The sequence below is a fragment of the Pinus tabuliformis genome, chromosome 2_1 (genome assembly GCF_031772625.1).
Source record: "Pinus tabuliformis cultivar Carrire ecotype Pingquan chromosome 2_1, CPIR1, whole genome shotgun sequence".
Lineage (NCBI taxonomy): Eukaryota > Viridiplantae > Streptophyta > Pinopsida > Pinales > Pinaceae > Pinus > Pinus tabuliformis.
In genome coordinates, this window is record NC_142299.1 from 91,859,802 (window position 1) to 91,876,466 (window position 16,665).

Below are 16,665 nucleotides of genomic sequence, written 5' to 3' on the forward strand. Positions count from 1 at the left end.
TGAGTGGCCTTTGCGCTGCCCCCTAGCCCAACAATTCGAACTGCTGGAATGCTGGCTCTGCTGGCTGTAAACTCAGTAAGAATGCTGGTCTATTGCTGCTATCTCAGCTCTCTAACTCTTCAGCAAACAACCTGATCTTTGCTGGCCTCTATATCCCTCTACGTATTCTCTAGCTGCCCAGAAATATGCACTTCCTGCTCTGCGCTAGTTGGTGGTGCTACGTCATTGCCCCAAAACTCCTGAAATCCTTGTAGAATTGCTTCTCTAGAGCGAGCACGGATGGTCCCCCGAAGTAGAGGTTGAATCTCTTGCTTGAGAGATTCGTGGCTAAACAGCCGGTTGACTCAGCTAAACAGCAGAGTGAACAATCAAGTGATTTTTCTTGCGAGATGTATGAATGAATCCCAAAATGAGAGCTGCTCCTTCCTTATAACTCCTTGGGCCTCCCTTGCCTCATATGGGCCCCTCCATCCACCTATTTGACTTTCCCTCCAAGCTATCCAAATGGGCCAATTCGAATTCCCATGTGGGTGGCCCCCACATTCCACTAGCAACCAAATTAAGTCAAATTGCCTTCTAAGTCCCTAAGTCGAAAATGATGGGTTCTCTTCTTTAGCCAAAATTGTGCAAAATTGTGTAGCAGCACCCTGTTACAAATGTGTTTGAGAAGGGACATGACAAATAGGAGGAGGAGGAGAATATGGCAGCATCAACACCAGCTTCTACAGATATAGGAGAGCACAGTTCCATACCCATCAGTCATTGTTTGACATTTGGTGCAGGGCTAGGGCCCACCACTGCTAAGGGCAGGCTTGGCAAACAACCCATCATCTTTTCTTCTAAAAGGGGGAGAGGACACTGACATCAGATAGCTAGCTGTTAGATTTTTTGTTTTGCCATTGTACATATAACTCATGATGATGAGATACATTTATATATGTGATGCTATTTTGTATTGGTTCTCCACATTTGAGTTCGTGATTGGACAATTATCAGGAATTAACAGGATTTACTATTGCCTTCGATATATCATATTTGTTTGACATCCACTACATCATATATATTAGTGCTTTCTACATATTTATGTGCCAATGTATTTATTTGATGCTGTTGTTGCTTTATATGTTTAAAAATCTGAAAAAAATGAATATATTTTGCATTTTTTAATATTTGCTGCTGTTTTCCAAAATTTTCCAAGTTTTTTCAACACTGGTTATTTCTAATAGCCATAAAACTTTGACTGACCAGAGCTCTAATGCCAAGCTTAACAATTTAACCCAAAAATGATGTGCTGTAAACCTCTTTGACCTAGAATCAAAGTAGGGAAACCATTTCTTCAAGGTTAAGGACATGGAACCCTAAAATCCTCTTGTTATCAAAATATTTGCTGCGCTTGCTTTAATTCTGAAATGGAAGGCAACCTATCCCTCATGAGTGTGTGGATGTACCCTAGCGATGATTTCCAAACCCTCTACAGCCAGAGAGATAAGTTCTTCTCAGATATATACCTTCCATAGAATTGTCCTGTCAAGGTTTTATTGGACATTTCGAGTCTCGACTACCTGGTTCATCGTAACATCTTCAGCTATGGCTAGTTTTGTCTTTGTTTTTAGCAGTTTTATGCATTCTCACCTTTCTTACCTGAATTAACCACAAGTCTACTACCAACCGTCTCCGCACCATTTAAATCCTTATCTCCACCACCTTTTTCCTCTCTTACTTCTGAAGTGCCCACCTTCAGACTAAATTCCTTATTGACACCCAAAATATCCTCATCAGAGTTCGGATCTGAAAGAAGTTCAGTTTTTTGAATACACTCCTTCAAAATAAACTCCTCGTTGCCTTGGCCATCCTCTACCAAATTATGAACAGTAAAAACTTTGGGGATACTTTCTGGCCATCCAACTTCTTCCTTGTAACCATGCAAATAATGCTCTGTTGGTACAAGGACATAGCACAGGACAGAAACACCTGCTTCCACTTGACACTTAGTCTTGTCACCAGCAACATCATAAAGTGCTTTTCATTCTGATACTGTCCTTCTGTCAGAAATGTCATTTTGCCTAAACACCTCTGACCATCCATTGTTCGCCAAAGTTTTTGATGTGGTTTTCTCGCCTAGTACACATCCCTTAATACCCCCACCTTGCCGACACTGCTGGGTACCTTCTTTAGAGAAGATAGGGGGGACCTTCCATGGGATCCTGCACTTGAATTGGCTTGCTCCTCTTCTGGCCTTAGGTTCTGCAAAACCCTAATTCTCCAATACTCCTGCTCAACCTCCATTTTTCCTCCCAAGATTAAATTCTTGCTTCTGCTAAAGTCAATTATATGCTCACCTTGTGTCTTTTGTACCAGCTGCAAACAGAGCAGTTGAGTAGTTCAGTGGTCTGAACTTTAAAGTAGTGGCAGAGACATTCTGCAAGGGAACATACAGTGATGGAATGGGATACCCACAGATAGATAACATAGCCCACATTGGTATGCTTGCATTTCATCAGTGTCTGTCCTTGGTATTGTGATAACTACCAAAAGTGATCAGCAGCTTTACATTTTCAACGTGTTATTCTAAAAATGAATTACAGCGAGCTCTATCTTTGATTCATTTTGTTTCCTAACATTCTGAGGAAATTTGCAGGTACTGAGTATGGTATTTTTTATAATTTCATGCAATTGTGTTGTTATTCACAGGATAAAAACGCTTGTCTTTCTACACTAGAGAAGTATCCTATTGAAACATTGAAGTATGATTTACATCAATTTGTTCGTATGAAGAAAGCTTCTCTGAACAGACCAGTTCTTGATCAGGTAAAGTGCAGAATGAATTTGATATTGGATGACTGACATTATTTCGAGAATAATATTTCTGGTTGTGTGTGTAAAACATTCATGTCAGTCTGGCTTACAATACTAATTTATTGGTTTACAGCTGGTTTATGATGTCTCTAAGGGACGACACTTTCCTTCTTTGTTACATTATACACATCCATCACCAACAGGAAAAGAATGTAACAATAGTGGAGGTCGGAAGCGATTGTATAGAGAAGCAGACTTGCCATACAAATCTATATGTTCAGAAGGTGAAAAGAGGTTAAAGCATGGTGGAAAAGATAGCTCTCAGTCTAATATTGAAAAGAGAAGTGAATGCATTATTGAAAAAACATATAGTGTTTCTGAAAATGGTTGCCAGAACAATTCTTTATGCACTTCAACACAGAATTTTCAGAAAGATTCTCAAACAACTACTGGAAATGGTATGCGGGATATTGGATCTAAACTAGAAATCCACATTTCTGGAGATGAAAAATTACAGCAGTTATCAAGTGGCACCAAGTCAACTTCTAATGGTCATTCACATTGTAGTGAGAGGAGAGATGATGGGGTTTGTTGCTTGGAAGGAGAAACAGATGAACCCAAGGAGGAAAGCAATTCAGAAGCCACAACTACTAGGGAACGCAATTCACTCGAGGCAGAGGAGTTACCAGAATTGGATTTACTGATACCATCTAAAGATGGTCAGGAACAGACTTGTTTCAAATGTAGAGAAGGCGGAGTATTGTCTTGTTGCAGTGGGTGTTCTATTGCTGTGCATGAAAAATGTTTTCAATTAGATGCATCTACTATTCCAGGTGAAACTTTTGATTGCCTTGTCTGTTCTTACAAAAGAGCCCTTGTAGCTTACCAAAAAGCAAAGAAAGACGCTATAGAATCCAAAAAGAGATTACTTGCATTCCTAAATATCAGGTCAGTCCAAGGTAAAGAACAGCGAGCACGGAACAACAATCATAAGGAATGTGAAAAAGGAGGGGAAGCATGTGCCAACAAAATGAAGACTTCTGAAGAGATTTTTAGTCATACAAGTGATTTTAGTTCAGGTTCCAAGAGAAAACATGCGTTTAGCAAAAGTTCTGGAATTTCTGTTCATGGAGATAAAAGACCTGGTGGAATTGAAAATGATCTACCATGTGAACAGAATGAAGCTGACGATGATATGCATGGTGGAGATCTTGAAGATGGTAATATTGATGATGGGAAATACCACTTACGTAATAGGAAATCCACAATGAGGTATTTAGGAACACAATCTTGGGACACAAGGAATTTGAATTCTTCCACAGCATTTAAATTTTAATCCATCACTTTCTGTATTTGAAGATTTGTTTCGAAGTTAAATTCCTGGCAGCCATCATTTAAGGATTTATTGAATGAAAAGATAAAACGTTCAATATCTTTTGCTTTAGAACAATTTACTATACTAGTTGTCATGTGCAGAGGAACCTGTCGTCTGCCTGGTGCACGTAGGAATAAGTTAGTTTGGACAAAGGCTGAAGAGGAGGCTTTGAAGGTGGACCTCCTTTCATGCAGACTTAATTTTTCTTTTCTCTTTCTGCATGTTTTTATTAGTAACCATTTTGATTGCATGTTCGTGGATCATTGGCTCATTTTGAGGGCAGTTTTTTTTCACACAGGAAGGTATGGAGAAATTTGCGATGGGCAAAACCAATGGAATCCCGTGGAAACGCATATGGGAACATGGGAAAGGGATTTTTGACAAGTCACGTTTACCTACTGACTTGAAGGATAAATGGCGGAATATGAAGAAGAGTAATTCCTGAAACATGTCTGTACATTGTACAGTGGCATCCGCTCTTGTCTTGCCAACTCTATAACTGTGTTGCTGAGATTTGTGACTGCATAATACAAGGCAAAATTTCTGAATCAACTATTTCCAATCTAGGAGAATTTTGAATAATTTATATTGGTTCTGAGCTGTGCAAGTCGGCCCCTCCAAATATGATGATTTTCGTTATGAAACCAGTCTAAAATGAAGGACCAAGTTGGCCCCTAAAAGGGAATTTTATTTGTGAATTTTTTTCTAGTTTGAAGGACAGGTTGGCTCAGTCAACAAAATTAATGAATTGTTTTTAATTAATGATATAATAGGCTGATCACCTCAGGTTTATGGTCATGTCAACCCATCTTTAGTGCCCCTTCGTTGACTACAAGTAGTGGGCTCAGATCTCCCCTAAAAGAATCATTCTTGACATGCCAATCTTATGCAATTCTCTTATTTTTCTCGAGGCCAGGGCAGAACGAAAATTAGTTGAAGTAGGCTGAGTTTATCTGAAGGAATTTGATTTTATTGTTTGTCTTTAATGTTGGTGATTCATTGGACTGGTGGATGGTTCTTCAAGGCATTCTTTTCAGATCTGTTCTAATTATTTTGGGGCAACTCTGCACAATAATTTGGCCCTCATCTAGGGCAAAATTAGGTCTGTTCTGTGGCTTAATTCGTGTAAGTTTTGAGGTTGTCTATGGTGCCCTTCTTGCAATTGGTTTTGAGGCTCCTTTTGGCCTTTTGATGCAGAGTCTTTGAGGTTCCAATTTGGCCTGTCCGAGGCCTTATCTAAGCCCTAATTCAACCCCCTTTTGAGACTGTTCAGTGACAGACTTGAAGGTCTATTCTAAGGCATAATATGAACCTATTCTGAGGCACTATTTGAACCATCTCTGTGGCATCTTTCGGACTATTTGTGGCACATGTTTTGGCCTATTAGTGAGGCCTAATTTCGGGCATTCCTGAAGCTCTTGTCTGAGGCTTCATGAAGCTTGAATTGAGACAATTTTGAGCATTGTTTTCAGTCCCCCTTGAGGCATAATTTCAGTTATATTGGAGGAGGGCTGAATTTGAAGTAGTTTCAAGCTCTGTTTCAACCCACCCTTAAGTAGATCTTTCATGCATGATATGGAACCCTCTCCTGAGTACTAAATAGAGGCTTATTTGATGTCTGAGGCTGTTTCAAGGGTTGATTCATCTGCAAACTAAAGTCTGACCGAATTTAACGGCAGCCAAGGAAGCCTGGTCAGGGTCTGATCTAAGGAAGTCCAAGACAAAATCTTAACACAGATTGAAGGGCTTCTTAGAGGCATAAGCTTGAAAAGTACTACTACAAGAAGTTAAGGTCTGTTAAGGGGCATTTCCAAAGGCAAAATATTTGACAAAGTCTGAAGCAATTGGTGGCAGAAAAGGTGCATCTTTCTCTAGGTATGAGACAATTTTTTTGTAAACTGTTAAGTATGTATTTGAATTGAACACTGGAGGAGGTGTTGATAAATCCAAGAAGCAATCTTGAAGTTTGATAATAACTTGATAGTCTAGCAAGAATTCTGTTGTATATCTGGGCATATATTAGCAGAGAGAGCAATAAGGCTTTAATTGAATATAATTGTAAGTGGGTCATTGTCCCTAGTATGGGAGCTCACATTCATCTTCTTTTTCAATATTCAGGGTGGCAGGGTGGTGCTAAGGCAAAGTGGAACTTGTAGGGTGTTAGAGCATCTTTCTAGGTGGAGCTGGTAAAAGCAGGATGGTAGAGCATCCTTCTAGTTGGAGCTGGTTAAAGCAAGGTGTTTGGGCATCCTTTTAGTTGGAGTTCGTAAAACCAACGAGTTGGAGCCTCCTTCCAGTCATAGCTGGAGAATCTTGGAAGGGTTTCCACCTAAAAAATTTCTTGTGTATTGCTCATGTGATGTGATGTGATGTGATGTGTTGCTGATGTGTTGTTCGATTTGTGGTAATGATATTTAATGTTGTGGAAGAAATGAAAATTAAGTGACATACTGATTCACCCCTTCTTTCAGTGTTTCCAACAATATTGATATGGTGACATTGAGCAACATTCTTGAGTTGCACTAGGCCTGTTCTTTGTTTCAGGTGCGCGAAGCAATGAATTGTAAGTTTTGGAGGTAACAAATTGGTCTCATTGATGGGGACAAAATCTAGTGATTGGAGAATTAATAGATTTGAAATGGATTTGGGCAAGTCAATGGTTGTAAGACTCAGTACCTAAGTGCAATTTGGCAATTAATGAGGTTATATAAAATATAAAGGACAATGCAAGTGTAAATTTTTTTTGAATGAGCCAGAGAGAGGGAAAGCAAATTAAATAAGATAAAAAAATGAAAATAGGAGAGAAAAAGAGAGGGAGGAATAGGAACTGAAAGGACAGTCTCTTGGCCTTTCCGATACCCCCTACCCCTCGTAGATGGTCTGTGACTTTACTCTTAAAGGGTCCTTTTGGCCAAAGAGGGTAGTGTGCACAAAGTCATGAATTACATTTTATCAAATATTGTTGAATTAGATAATTGAGCAACCATTGAATGTTGGTTTTCCCATTTGGGTTCTTATGGTAAACACTAAGTTCCTTTGGGACGATTCTCTCTATTTTCCATGTTATTTTTATTCTGAGTTTAAAATGAAGCTTCTTTTTATTCAAATTGTTGCATGTGTTTTTTTAATGGGTTGAAAGATTTTTTCCAACTCTAGTTTGAGGATTTCCTTCTTTGAGATTAGAAATCTAAGGCTATGACCACACAGTTGTTGCAAGTCTTTAGGTAGTTTTTAATTTGTTTTTCTGGCTATTAGTTTGTTGGACTAATTTTGCTAAAACTATTTCTTCATCAATTATAGTCTGTGGCTATTTGCTAAGCTACTACACTTACCAAGACATTGTAGAGAGGTTAGAAGTTGTCTTTTGCTATTGCTTGAACCCATATGCAAGCCATATGGGTGTTTTTTTGCTTCCTTGAGGACCATTTGCAGTATGCTACTCATGGGTGCTTGCTTGCATCTCAGAGCCATACATAGGCCATACGGTTTGTGTGGGGTGTCCATTGCTTGTGAAATGGTCTGGTATCTTTCTCGCTTGGCTATGCCTAGATTGCCTTGGTTGAAGATTGCCAAAGGATGGCTCAAATGAAATATTAAAGAGATGCCTCAACATTTCCTTCCAATCATTGGGTCACTATCTTTTTGCAATTATGAGAATTCTCTTCATTGGGAGGTTGTCTTATTATTATTGACTCCATCTGTTTTTTAACAAGTTTAGTGTTGAAGAGTTAAACGAGTGTCCAACTTAATACTTGTATGTGAACGCTTTGCATCTAGCATGCCAATCATTAGGGAAATGCATTAGATTTATGAGTACTAGTTGCATTGAAATGTCTGAGTTGAAGCTTGAGCCTATACATATGAAACTTGGAAGTGAGGGATTGGTTTTGCTTTTAGATCATTAAGCATTCGAGTGAGTGAAGTAACATTATCTCTTGTATTTATTGGATCAATCGATTTCATCTTCTATACTATTTGTTTTGGTCGCAAAGAAGGCAATTGGTTCCATGAGTCCAAGTCTACAATAGAGTGTGCCAATTCTAAATAATGAGAGAGGTGTTGAGTTACATATTTGAGAAATACAACCTAGACTTTAGGTTGCATTGCGGAATGTTATTGTTATGTTGGACTTGTTGCTAACATAGTGTTCATGAAATTTTTTTGCAAGGGTCTAGAAAAGCAATAAATCATAAAAATTGGGAAAATATTTGCAAATGTTAACAAACATTGGCAAAATTAAAAAATACAAAATCTTCATTTTTTCAATTTCTTTAACATCTAAAGTAACAATAACATCAAATAAATGCTTTTCCACATAAATATGTAAACAAAACTGATATAATAATAAAAGATGTATAAGATGTTAGTGCTACATCACACATCAACTCTGAATCACGTCTTGAATCTCGAGTCTAGACTCGACCTCAAAATATCAACAAAAAGTATAATGAATATATCTCATCATAATGAGTCATCTACAATGAAATTAGATACATTGAAGTTAAAGGGCACAAAAGAAGGGCATTAAGGTTAAATGCTTCCAAGCAGTAACTTGACACGGGGATTCGAGATTTGTAGCATACTGGGATTCGAGTGTCGGATTCAGACACGTTGACCCCCTGTAATAGGACATGTAGGATTCGTTATATATATATTAAAAAGTAGATATCTCTGACACATTCTCGTTATTTATACAAATTCATTGATTTCAAACATAGATTTTCATCTAGATGTTAGTTTTATTGTTTTCAAAGTAAGTTAGTAACATTATAGCATGCATAGTACATACAAAATTCAAATACATGTCACTGTCACATAAATCATAAATGATAAATCAATGAATCATAAATTCTAAATTCATAAATGATAAATCATAATACATATTCAATTCATCAATGATCCAATAGGAGAAAGACAAGATAGTAAGATAAAGACACTGACAACTGTAGTTTTCTCATTAAGTCATCAAATCAAAATGTGTTACATAGGTAGTGTAATGCCAATGGCAAATAGAAATAGAAAATATAAAACAACTACAGATATACAAGCCTCAAGGCAGTAGGTAGCCCATGACTCATGAGTCATCAATCTTCATAGACATCATCAGAATCAGCATCAATGTCCTCATCATCATGGTCACCACTGCTCTCCTCTGCATCCTCCTCCTCCCCTATATCCATAGTCGCCTCTGCATCTGCTGGTGTGGAGGACGACCCCTCTACAATCACTGTCATCAAATCTAACAGACTCTAGCACTGGATCATTGAGATCCATGTTGGCCAATGCCAACTCAACACTGCTATCCATACCCATATCATCAGGGAAGCCATCCCACATCTTTGTCTTTCCCTTCAACCACTCTTCCCTCTGCCTGTAAATAAGACGAAAGTTGGTGTGCACATACACCATTGTCTTTGCCCTGTACTGCTCAAGCCTGCTCTTCTTCACACTATACAAATTCCTATATGTGCTCCAATTCCTCTCGCAACAAGAGGATGAAGTCACCTGAGAGAGGAGCCTCATGGCTAACTACTAAAGAGGAGGGCTTATTGCTCCATGATTTGCCCAGCAAGAATAGGGCTTCTTAGCCCCCTGTCTCTAATCACATCATATCTTGCAAATCGACCAGTGCTAGTGGAAAACTCTGCAAAGGCATCCTCCACCTCATCAAGCAATGCTCTATCCTGAAAAACCCGCTTGAATGCATCTTTCCTCCCCTGTGAGATTTCACCATCCATGTGAGGAGGGAATCTGCAAGAAGGTCCACCATTCATCCACTCATGGCTGTAGTATTTTGGGTTCAATGAGTGAGCCAAACAATGTAAAGGTGTGCAATTCTTGTCCCATATGTTGACAAGAATATCTTGTATAGTACCACAAAAGGCCTCTGGTGATGTCTCATACTCGGGGCGCTCACTCTGTAGAATAATGCTCCTCACAGACTTAATCATGGAATCCCATCCCTCATAAACCTCTCCTAGGATGGGTTTGTCTGTATCTGCGAATTGAAACAAAGAAATGATAGGGTTCATGATCTGAATAATTATATCTACCCTCTCCCACCAAACATCATCTAGCATTGTGTCCTTCAGTGTTTTAGAGGCTACTTGATCTGTCTTTCTCCAAAAAGACCAAAACTTAGAAATAACCATGGCCCCAAGAGCGGTCTTGACCTCCCTCAACCTCTTCAACATGATGAATGAAGAGGCAAACCGTGTATCAACGATCTTCAACAATGATAGATTGATGTACTCCTTGTAGATAGTGAGGGCATTTGTATGATTTTGCACAAAGTTACGGATATGTCGTGCATCCTCAATAATGTTACCAATCCAAAGCACATCAGAAGCAATGGATTTCAGTGCTAAGTTCAATGAATGGACATTGCAAGGTGTCCAAAACACTTGTGGATATTTAGCTTCCACAATCATGCCAGCAACCTTGCAAACAGGTGCATTATCTGTAATGATTTGCACACAAGCATAAACACCTACATCTTTAATCACTTTAATAAATAACTCACCCATAAATTCTGCAACCTTGTATTCTCCAAGTGTATCCACCACTTTCAAGAAAACTGGACCATTCAAGGAAGACACCATGAAGTTGATGAGTGGGTGTCGTGCTGGATCTGTCCATCCATTAGAAACAACGCTAACCCCAGATGTTAGCCATGATGTTTCAATAGGCTCAAGCATTTTTTGCACCTGTTTTTTTGCCTTCGTCAACAATGTGGTTCTAAGCTTCTTTGAACCAGGAGGTACATACCATGACGGAGACCCGTGAGTTAGAGCTTGGCACATCTCAATAAGTAGAGGTGAGCGTGCAACATTAAAGGATATGAAGTTTTGATAGAAAAATGAGGCGATGGTGAGATCAAGCTCTTTTCGTTTCTTTTTTTGAAAAATCTTGTCCATTGGACCAAGTGAAATTGCCTTTCTTTTTGCTGCTTGTCCCCCAATAGAACTCTCAAATGGAAATTTGGTGGTGCCTTTTCTCTTTCCTCAAAAATGGAAGGGGGTCATCATTCTTGGTTTTTCTTGATTTTGCAGCCACATTTGCCATACCAACAGTGAACTCTTTTTCCATTTCTTTCCTTTTTTGCAAAGGAACAACTTTACAAGCTCCAACTCCACAACCTGGTAAAGCGAGCAAATGGCCTTTCACATGGTAATATGTGCTTGTGAAAGTATTGTGCAAAAGTTGCATCTCCAATGCACATTGCCTCCTCCCTTCCCTTGGTGCTTGGCCCATCCTCTCTTGTGACATATTTCCACAAGGGATATGTTTCAATGTTGTCTTTAGGAGGAAGTCTTCCCTCAGCATTACTTGTAGCAGACTCTGATGATATTGGGGGAGGAGGGGCATCTCCAATGGGGACATTCTTTCCTTTCTTTTGCCCCCTACCTGCTGTCCTTGATTGAGCCATGAATACTATAAAAAAAATAAACAAAATATGCACAAATTTGTAAAAGAAATGCATATACAAACTGCTCTAATAGAAATGCAAAAAAATAGAGATGAAATGCACTTACCTGGTGCTTGAATCTCCTTGCCGAACGCTCCAAACCCTTGGCTCCTTGCTCCAAACTTCTAACAGCAAACCCACAACTCACTGTTTGCAAAAGGAATGAGAGAAAATGGTATTAAAAAAAAGGAATGCGCTATTTTAAAGCCCGCGAGTTTCACTTTTGTGGGATTTGAATTCCAAATTCGGGACACGATGTGTCCTAACGGGACACGACTGGGATTTGCTCATGTCCTGTTAGGACACGATGTGTCCCATATTTGGGATTCGAATTCCCTTGAATTGTGTCCGATTTGTAGGATTCAAACACTTACGCAAAAATGGACGAATCCGGTTTCATAGCTTCCAAGTATTGCATCATTCAAGATGAATTAGGTTAGAGGAATCGGGAAGGTCTCATACTTAGATGTGTTGATGAAGTAGAGACCAATAAACTTCTAACATAATTCCATGTAGGTTTTGTGGGGGTCACTATGTAGCAGTTACAATGGATCCTGTGGAAAAATGATTGAAATATGTTTTGGAGAGATCTTGCAACAAGATTCCCTCAAAGTGATCAAATGCTCTTCCCCCAAAAAATGTTGCAAGTTAAGAGAAATTTTGAGGAGTTACAATGGACCTTTTGGAAAACCCAAAAAATAACCTTCTTTACAAAATTACAATGGTTTCCTTGGAGGATCCTTGGGTTAAAAAACCCCTTTGAAGGGGGTTACAAGGCACAAATGGTGGTTATAAAATCAATGATCCAATGGTAGTTTTTTTGGTGCTCCAATCTTCAAAAAGTTTGGCACAATCCACCAACAATCCTCTTTTTATGGATCTAGCAAACAAAATCAGCAAACATGTGAAGTGAAAGATGCCAAAACTAATCCTTGGACATCTACAATGTTAAAACAAAATCTTGATCAAAAAAATTATAAGGAAAATTCTAAATCAAATAAATGAAATCCTATTCTAGAGCAGCCAATAAGAGTTGATTTCAATAAGTTTTCCTTCGTTGATTTATGACTATTGGGACAACAACAACAAACAAAAGCCCTTAGTTTGCTAGATGTTTAATGGAGATCATGAAATAAGAACCAAGAATAATAATATAGTTTTTTTTGTTTGAGAAAGAAGTGACAGAGAAGGGCTATTTGAAGGCCCTTTTGAAGCCCTTTGAGAGTTCTTAGTCCAAGTGATACTAATGCTCCTTAGGATGCTTGAAGGTGGATGGTTCAACCAAGAACTTCCCCACTTCAAGCTTGAAGTACTTGAGACACCAATTAAGATCTTTCCCATAAGATTAACAACATACGTGAAATTTTGCATAGTGATAAACTAAGCTTGTTATGCAACCTTGAAATACATATAATAGTTAAATCTAGAATGCAAAAATTCAAAAGAATAACAAGCAATTTCTACTCTCTCCCTTGGACAACAATGTCCCTATCAAGCTTAGATTACCAACTTGAAACAAGTAGCATAAAAACCTATAAGATTACCTCAACTTAAGCATATGAAAAACCACACAAGGCAATGGACCATTGACCTCCAAAGTCTTCTTGTATTATCAATAATATAGCAAAATTACAACAGAGTTTACCCAAGCTCTCAAGCTTCCATAATTAAGAATAAGAGAAAATGGGTTACAAATGTAGAGTTTTGGGAGAAGATCCCAAGAAGCCCAACAAATTCTCTAGGGAAAGATTGACGATGCATAGAGCACTGTCAAGTGGCAACATTGTCTCTTGGACTGGTTGAGTGTATCCCTTGAGTGCTGGTGCGTACTGCGTACTAGTCCTCTGCCAAGTGTGGAGGAAAAGCGGGGAGATAAGGGGAAAATATTCCCCACTTAACTCACAACAAATCCTACAAAAAACTTCATCAAAACAAATGGTGATTTTCTTGTTGCATGGAGACTTTCCTCTATTGCTAACGCAAGTCTTGTAGTTGGCAACATGTCATCCCCTTTGCTAGCTGCCTAACAAGTAGAGGGGATAGGTGTTAAGGGGGAGTTATCTCCCACTCAACTCTTAAACAGATTTGAATCAACTTTGCAGTGAACTCATGGTCCACTACCACTGCTAATTCGACCTGCTAGTTGGGCAACTCGTCCCCCTAATCAGTTGTTGATCTTCACTCTAACATGCTAGCAGTGGGGTCAATCCTCTTAGGTGGCATTCCAAGTTAGCCTCAAACTCAACTTTACTTTGCCAAATCACCTCTTAACTTCGTTTGACTTGGAACATGACTTAAATGTGTCCCCACTTATTAATTTTTGCAATTTTTTTGTCCTTGTCTCCACTTTTATGAGTAAAAGTGGGGGGTTTTCATGGGAAGAGAATATTTTTTGGACCGCCAAAGTGGGTACTAGGATAATGTTGGTGATTCGAGCTTGAATTTTGAGCACCCACATGCCACCAACATTTCCTAGCACCATTTTTTTACATTATTACATAGAAAATTAATTAAAAATCTCATATTATCCTGAAAATGAACCACAATTGGGGGTTTGAAACGTCGATGATCTAACTAAAGTTATGCAATGGATCTTGAAAACCATTTGAAACAATATTAATATCGCAGAAATATGAAATCTAAAATTAAAAATCTCATCCTATGAATTTTTTAATTATTTAAAAGTTCCTAGAAAGACCTAGTCAAATTCTGTAAGACTCTCAATGTGACCTAGCATGGTAATATAAATTGGCCCTAGACATTAGGATACACTCAAGGCCCAATTATTAAGCCACACTCCAGCTTTGAAGGTATACGAGTGAAGAAACTCGACTAGTTATTTGTCACTAAAGAGTGAAAATAATTAGTTAAGTGAAAAAAAACTCTAGAGTGGACTCACTAAGTAATTAGGTCCCAAGTTGCTTAAGTCTATTATATAAGTTTATCATGCTAGTGTTCATTTATCATGGGTATGAAATTTGAGAGAAGAGAGAGAGAGAGAGGAGAGAGAAGAAGAGGCAAAAATGCCTTGCTAGACTTCTGATCATCTGAAAATTTGTCAAGTGCCTTTGTGCATTAGGCCATGGGGTCGTCACATCCTACTAGGTGGAACTTAGCAAGTAACAGGGCCCACATTGTTTTGTTGGTTTCCCTTAACTCATATAAATAGAAGAAGGAGAGAGTTCTCACTTAATTGTTCATTCACTCATTGCTGTGATGAGATGTGACCTAGAGAGAAGTGCATACTAGTCCACTCTCTCTCCCCCTCTCTTGAGCCACTAGGGTTTCTTGGTCTTTTTGGAGAACCTTGGACGTCTAGGGTTAGGCTTTATTCCTTGGAGATTAGAGATTAGCGTGTTGTGATAAAATCACAGGGTACTTTTGTTAAATAAAAGGAAGAGAAGAGAATGTGTTGCCTTGGAGGATGTGTTGAAATTATTCTTTCTTGTTTGAGTTTGTTGTATGGTTTTACTAGTGGACTTGTACTATCTTTGAGAGAAGGCTATGATATGTGTGTGCACTTCGTTATTAGCATGTGAATGGAGTTTTCAGCAGTCCAAAACTTGTGCATGTTCAGATTTGTTTTTCAGCCATATATGCTCATGTATTTTTATTTACAGCTATATATGTCTTGTTTATTTGACATAAGTAAGAGGACACTCAACATCGCCATTGACGAATCAAAAGGGCTGTTTTTCTGTTTTTCTGCTGATATACCTACTGTTGTACTGCTGTTATAACTGGTTTATGTAGAATAAGTTGCCCTAGAAGGATGCAATTTGTCCAAGTTGTTTGGTATTTTTTCTATTGGATTGCGTTTGTCCAAGTTGTTTGGTATCTTTTCTACTTGGATTGCCTAGAAGTTTGGACTGTTTGGAAGTCAAATATTGTTTTCCTTCCTCTGCCGTTTTATACACTATTTCACAGCTAAGGCTGAAAATGTAGAAGGTTTTAAGATCCAAGAAACCTCTATTTAGAGAGGTGAAATTTCTGTTTTGCATTAAAATCTGAGATAGCAATTTCCATTGCAGAGATTTTTACAAATACAATGGAAACCAGCAAGCTAATAGGCTTCTAAGTTTCAGGCCTCCATGGTTCAATGGATACTTAACCTGACCCCACTTTGGTCTTGTGGTTAAGGATCCATGTCAGCAACTAAGATGACTAGCTACTTTATATGTTGGCATCGCTACGGAAAAGGCACTAACGTGAAAGCAATGGACACACTTAGTGAGGCTGATAACAAGCCAACGCATGGACTTTGTTCTTTTACGAATTCACAAATAATGGAAGTAGAATGCTTTTAGCTGCATGACAGATACTGCCCAGTCTTCGTTTATGTTTGTTTCTTTGTTATTTAGTTTAGACGAAAGAATCACAGCAAAAGCTATTGCATGGTGTTGGAAAATCAAGTTGAATATTACTCTAAAAGCAATGTTCTTGATTATACCTTCTCTAAGAAATTCAATAGATAAAATTGACATGTCCAAAATAACCTATCACAATTGATACTGATAAAGACAGAAATCAGTATATAACAGAGGATTGAAAAAAATATTAAACCAAACAGGGATTAATACAGGTAACCAAGCAAGGAATATAATCCATGCCTAATTGGAAGAATAGAACAAGCCAAGGATAGCAAGCATAATTTTTTTTATGTGGGAACTCCATTACCAAGAGCCCATCTCTTCCTCAATTCATGTTTTAACCACCTATCAAGTTCTCATTACTACTGTACGTACCTTGAAACTACTACTTAACATCCAACCTACACAACCAACGTAACCTCCATCTTTTCTGCATGAAAGTTGAATCAAACACAATGAAGGGGGATTACACACAGTCCATTCTTATGCTTCATCATTCACATTTATACCCTCGATTCCATCCTCGATAAGACCAAAAGGGCACGAAGACAACAAGCATGATGAGGGGTCAAGCCTGTTGTAACCGGTCCCCACAGGTATTGAAATTTCCGAGGCAACTAATAGTTTTGTGATGCAGGGCAGGTCCAGTTGAAGAA

The 16,665-nt window shown here is 38.5% G+C and overlaps 1 protein-coding gene across 5 annotated transcripts in view; it reads left to right on the top strand.

Moving 5' to 3' along the window:
• The window catches only part of LOC149198922 (uncharacterized), a 46,125-nt gene extending 39,297 nt beyond the window's left edge, over nt 1–6,828 (top strand). For 2 of the 5 annotated variants that reach the window (XM_089402215.1, XM_089402217.1), the window contains 4 exons: nt 2,692–2,808; nt 2,930–4,068; nt 4,273–4,345; nt 4,470–4,969. In XM_089402215.1, the coding sequence (XP_089258341.1) occupies nt 2,692–2,808; nt 2,930–4,068; nt 4,273–4,345; nt 4,470–4,616 (1,476 nt within the window). In that variant the 3' untranslated portion in view covers nt 4,617–4,969. Of the gene's footprint in view, nt 1–2,691; nt 2,809–2,929; nt 4,069–4,272; nt 4,346–4,469; nt 4,970–5,368 lie in introns of those variants that run through there. The other 3 variants (XR_016253742.1, XR_016253743.1, XM_089402216.1) reach the window with 3 other exon arrangements.
• Nucleotides 6,829–16,665: the final 9,837 nt, after the last annotated feature.